The 5,882-nt window shown below is 45.2% G+C and overlaps 1 protein-coding gene across 3 annotated transcripts in view; it reads left to right on the top strand.

The window, feature by feature from the left end:
• Positions 1–203: 203 nt before the first annotated feature.
• MDGA1 (MAM domain containing glycosylphosphatidylinositol anchor 1) overlaps positions 204–5,882 on the top strand; it is a 470,589-nt gene continuing 464,910 nt past the window's right edge. For all 3 annotated transcript variants that reach the window (XM_088445362.1, XM_088445361.1, XM_088445359.1), the window contains exon 1: positions 204–1,188. In XM_088445362.1, the coding sequence (XP_088301488.1) occupies positions 1,119–1,188 (70 nt within the window). In that variant the 5' untranslated portion in view covers positions 204–1,118. The remainder of the gene's footprint in view (positions 1,189–5,882) is intronic.

Here is a 5,882-nt window from a genome sequence, read left to right as displayed (position 1 = left end):
AGGAGAGAGTGAGAGTGAGTGAGAGAGAGAGAGAGAGAAGGAGGAGATAACACAGGCAGCCCCTCTCTGCCACAGCCAGGGCTGGATTTACTCTAATTGGTCCTGGGGGAGGCAGGGAATTTGGGCACCAGGCTTTGCCTCCTCTACAACAGAGAGCATTTAATTGGTCCTCTATTTTTTCATATAAACTGGAGGGGAATCAGAGAGCACAGAGGAGGATACGGAGAGCTGAGGGGACAGAAGACGCAGCCAGGAGGAACTTCTCCAGGTTTGGAACATCTGTGATCCTGGTGGTGGTGATCAGAGCAGCGTTTATTAACCCCTCCGAAGGGAATGGACTGTATCTCCGTCTCTGGTTACGATGACCGGATTATAAGTGTTACAAGAGAGCAGCGGCTGGTTGGATGAGTACTGGGTCAGCGGAGCGCAGCCCGCGGGGTGGCGGAGCGCACAAGTAGCAGAGCGCAGCGCAGAGGGCTCACGGACCGAGGCTCGGCGCGCAGTTTAAGCGCAGAGGTTGAATTAGGGCTGTGTGAAGCGGGCACTTGTTAGAGTGGATCCCTCCTGTCCCTCTGATCCAGCCAGGACCAGCTCTATAAGGAGGGAGCTCATTGCGCTTGTTCTACAGGACCCACACACACACCCCGTTGTGCGCAAACAACTGGATCCCCCCAGGGGGCACAGACTATGGGAGAGTGAGGACATCACATGAACTTGTGCTAAGGAGGGCAGGAGGGAGCCAGGCTGCTGATCCCACCCTCTCCCACACCCCCAGCCCTCTCCCACACACAGGGGGCTGCAGACACATTGGGTGGAGAGGGGGAGAACTTGGAACCACTTCTCGAGTCCTGTGCACTTCAGGCTGAGTTGAGGAGGGATCTGTACATCTCCTGGAGTTGCTGTGGATGCCGGGAGCTCACCCCCTGCCCGTTTTTATGTGCTTGGCACAGGGATTCCATCACTTGCACTGAGGACCGCAGGGATCAGCCGAGCTGTGCCACCCCGGCAGCCGGCGGAGACGCGCTGTGCCCGGGCAGGGCTGGAATGCTGGCTGGGTGTCTGGAGGAGGGAGCTCTTTCTGGCTGCTGCTGTTGCTGGTGCAGAATAATCTGAGCTGGATGATGGAGATTTTGTGGCTTCTCTTCCTGTCGTTTATAACCAAACCCAGCAGGGGGCAAGTAGCCTATGGTAAGGAGGGGAGCAAGGGGTGCAGTCTGTTTGGAGGTTTGATGATGTCATTGGATTGGGGGTTGGGGGGTGATGGGGCTGGAAGTGACTTAGTGGTGAGGTGACTTGAGTCCCCCACGTTTACCTACTGGCAATGCCTGTGGGGGGACTCACCACGCCCCCCGCACTCCAGAGACCCCACATTTACTGCACACACTGTCTCCCTGTTATTGTGACTTCAGGATCCCCTGGAAAGTGTATAATCCCCTCTGCTCAGTAACAGTATCTGTGAGTCCAGTATAGAATAATGTAATACTGTCACTGTGTGTTATCCTGCATTACCATTCACAAACCTTAACAGATCCTGAAATATTCACACCTCAGGTACTGCGAGTGATGTATCAGCCACAGTATATATACAGCAGGACTGAGCATTCAGTCAGGGCTGCAACATATTAAATACCCTACTGCACTGTGTTGCTATATACTATGGACAGGACAGAAGGATAGGAGACTAAACCAGTAAAGGGCAATGGTGCATAGTAATATACAGTACCATGGATGTAGGATTATATGCTGTACAGGACAGGCAGAGCTACTGTACTATATATATATATATATATATATATATATATGAGATAAGTGTGTATTTCATAGCGTGATTATATACAGTATGTGGCAGATATTATACAGTTCCTGGGCTAGAATACTGGACTTTACTCTGGTTCAAGTATGTCTGTGAAAATTGGCATATACACCTCTCTATTATGTCACCTATACATATCCAGATCCTCTACTATTGTGTATTTTATTCCAATCTGTGTATACCATAACCTGTCACACTGTAACAACATTGTGTACAGAAGTGGCGTAGCCTGCAGAGCTTGCACTCTTTCTGCTCTGCAGTCTGGGAATGCAAAGTGTATCGTGAGGCTGTCATGTTACTGTATTACAAATGTAACACATGGATGGTCTAAGCCAGTGCTCATATACACTTATGTATTGCTCAGTACCCCTTCCTGTCTGGGCTGTACCTCTAGACTCCTCCAAATAAGACTGAATTATTCCTATCCTATTTACATCAAAACTTTATCACTGAACTACAGCACTGACTATCCACAGGGATTCCAAATGGCAGCGTGTTATCTCTGTTATACTTTTTATTGTTATTATACAGTTTTACCTCTGTTGGATCCAGCATTGCACACAGGGGAACAGGCGGAGGGATGTTGCACTATAGTGAGTACACTACAACATTCAGTGCAAGGAACATCAGGCACAGAAAATGCTGCTCCAGATTTCGCCTATTCACTATTATTCCCCAGTTGTGAACCTAAAGGGTTAACAGACATTTCCCAGACTTAACCCTGTCACTGCCTGTCACCAAGGAGACCTGGCTTCATGTTAGAAAACAGTACGAGGGACGAAAGCGTCCTTCAAAATTGTACGTTCATCTTTGCAGCAAGCTCAGGAAAGATGCTCCGTGTGCTGGGATGTACTAGGAAGTGTTCAGGGCACCAATATCAAGTCATTGAAATGGATGGGATCTGCAGTAGCGGGAGGAGAACACCCATCTAGTTATATACTGTATGTGTTTAGGCAGATACTAAGAAAGGGATCAGGAAGCTAAAGACAGGGACAGCTTACAGTATGTGTAACATCATTGCAGGTGCTCACTTTTAATAATAACTGTATAAAATGATTTAACCTTATGTATACTTGGTGGCTGCATCCTACAAATTTTAAAAGCAAATCTGTATATTTTTTTTTTCTCAAATTGAGTATATTACCATTATCATCGTCGGCTGGCATTGTTGCTGTTACTGTGTATGAAGGTGCTTTTCATAGCCAGCGATTGCAACACTGACATCTTCAGCCTAACAGGCAGTACCACACTAGTTTATAGAAAATCATACTAAGCGATAGAAGATACTAGAAAGCAGTGTACTTTGTGAATATTGTCTTATTTTTTCTTTAATGCAATTTCCACCTTAAGGGCATTCTTGCAACATTTGCTTATGATACCACTTTTGCTGTCTGTCTTCTGTGGGTGTCAGTCACGTATTGTTAGGAGCAGGTAGAGTTATTTAGTTTTGCCCCTGGATACGACACAGAGCTGCTTTCCGTATGTAATTGTATCTAATGCACTGAGGAACACAAATAAACGCCTCCGTCTGATTATATAGATGTGGCGAGAATGTCAGAGGTACTGTAAGCCAAAACACTAAACCAACATATTGTTTTTAAAACTAAGTGATGCAAAGGCGTAAAACAACTTTAAGGACAACAGCGCAGAGTTCAGTTATTTGGTTTTACAGCAGAATATCGGTAACACACAGTATAAAATGTACAGTGGCTGCCGCAATAACAAGGGAATTAGGAATGGAAAATGTTTGCTGCATATAGTATGTATCTGACTAAAAGAGTGAGTAATTTGTATACATTGGAAAGGAAGCATTTATCTCATAAACACATCCATGTTTTCAATATTACTGTATGTAGACTCCTTAGAGTTTTGGGGTGGGAGAGATATATTGATATACTATGTTCCCTATTTGTCATACAGACTATACAATAACACTGTACTGTGGCAATAGTCACATTATGGGTTCTTTGCGTTATAGGACCATTACTGCATAGGACCATTACATTGTAAATCCATTACATCATAGGACCAATGCATCATGGGACATTTACAGCATAGGACCAATTTAGGACCAGTCAATATAGGGTCATGATATCATAAAGCCTCTACATCATAGGCCCATTAGAGTATAGGACCATTACAGTATAGGACCATTACAACATAGGACCATTACAGTATAGGACCATTACAGCATAGAACTATTACAGCATAGGACCATTACAGTATAGGACCATTATAGTATAGGACCATTACAGTATAGGAACATTACAGTATAGGACCATTACAGTATAGGACCCTTACAGTATAGGACCATTACAGCATAGAACTATTACAGCATTAGGACCATTACAGCATTGGACCATTACAGTATAGGACCCTTACAGTATAGGACCATTACAGCATAGGACCATTACAGTATAGAACTATTACAGCATAGGACCATTACAGTATAGGACCATTACAGCATAGAACTATTACAGCATAGGACCATTACAGTATAGAACTATTACAGCATAGGCAGTACCAGCATATAATCATTAGCGCATTGGCCAATGACCATTATATCACAGGATAGTTACAGCAGAGGACCATTGCAGCATAGTAACATTACAGCATGGGGCCATTACATCAAAAGACCATTATAGCATAGAACCATTACATCATAGTAAAATTATATCATAGGACTAGTACATGATAAGTACATTACATCATGGGACCATTACATCATAGAGTAATTATAGCATAGGGTCATGACATCATTGGAGTATTACAGTATAGTAACATTACAGCATAGGGCCATTACACCATTACAGTATAGGACGTTAACACTCAGCTGACTCTGAATACAAAGACACACTCTCCAATTCTGTCTCAAGACACACCTCACCAGTGCTCTTTCAAGGCACACCTTTCCGGTTCTCTCTCCAGGCACACCTTTCCGGTTCTATCTCCAGGCACACCTTTCCGGTTCTCTCCAGGTACACCTTTCCGGTTCTATCTCCAGGCACACCTTTCCGGTTCTATCTCCAGGCACACCTTTCCGGTTCTATCTCCAGGCACACCTTTCCGGTTCTATCTCCAGGTACACCTCACTGGGTCTCTCTCCAGATGCACCTCACCTATGATCTCTCCTGCAGACTTTGCTGGCTCAGAGTCACATGTTATCAATCCTCTACCTCCACAGTACCAAATTTATTATGCCAGCAGTGACACATACATAAGGTGGGTTATCCATAGCAATACACTGCCACCTCCAAGGACCTCACCTAACAACTGCCATGACAGTAACTTAGGTAGGAGAGAAATGGCAGCCTTTCTGTGTCCTCGCAAGTAACCCCTTTTAGCTGTCTTCTTTCCTCCTCCATGTCCCCATCATACCATCTTACATACACCCAGTCTTGCCCAGTCGTTCCCCCGCACATGCTGGTCCTTGCTATACTGGTTGCTATCGTAATGTTTTCATATGTGAAATAGCTGTGAAACAATAATAATTATATAACATACAGCAGTGGTTCCCAAACTCGGGTTCTCAAGGTGCCCTAACATTCCAGGTTTTAGGTATATCCATTGTTAAGCACAGGTGACTGAATTTATAACCTCAGGCAGTTTGATTATAGCGTCTATGCACAAGCATGGATATCCCTAAAACCTGCACTGTTGGGGTGCCTTAAAGACGTAGGGCTTGATTCAGTAGCGATCGCAACAGCGATTAAGCACGCAATCGGACGATCGTTACGCAATGCGCATGGGTATGCATCACAGTGCGCGTGCACAAACTAGCCATTGCGTTCGGGACTGTGATCGCAGTGACTACGCAGACCCATCGCAGAGTGATTGACAGGAAGTACCGTTTGGGGGTGGTGACGGGGGAATGGTCGGCGAAACGCAGGCGTGCCAGTGCGTTTGAACACCGTTGCAGGGGTTTGCATAACCTAGCCATTGCGGTGCCACACGCAGCTTGGGGTCTCACTGTCTGCGATAAGATTAGCAATTCATCAGTAAGGTCAGAGCTTGTGCAAGTGTACGCGATGTTACTCCATGTTACCGATGTTTTCACAGTCTTGCTAAG

This window comes from Taudactylus pleione, unplaced genomic scaffold (genome assembly GCF_031769625.1).
Source record: "Taudactylus pleione unplaced genomic scaffold, aTauple2 ptg000378l, whole genome shotgun sequence".
NCBI lineage: Eukaryota > Metazoa > Chordata > Amphibia > Anura > Myobatrachidae > Taudactylus > Taudactylus pleione.
The sequence above is the reverse complement of the archived record's forward strand: the minus strand, read 5'-3'. Positions and strand labels throughout refer to the sequence as shown.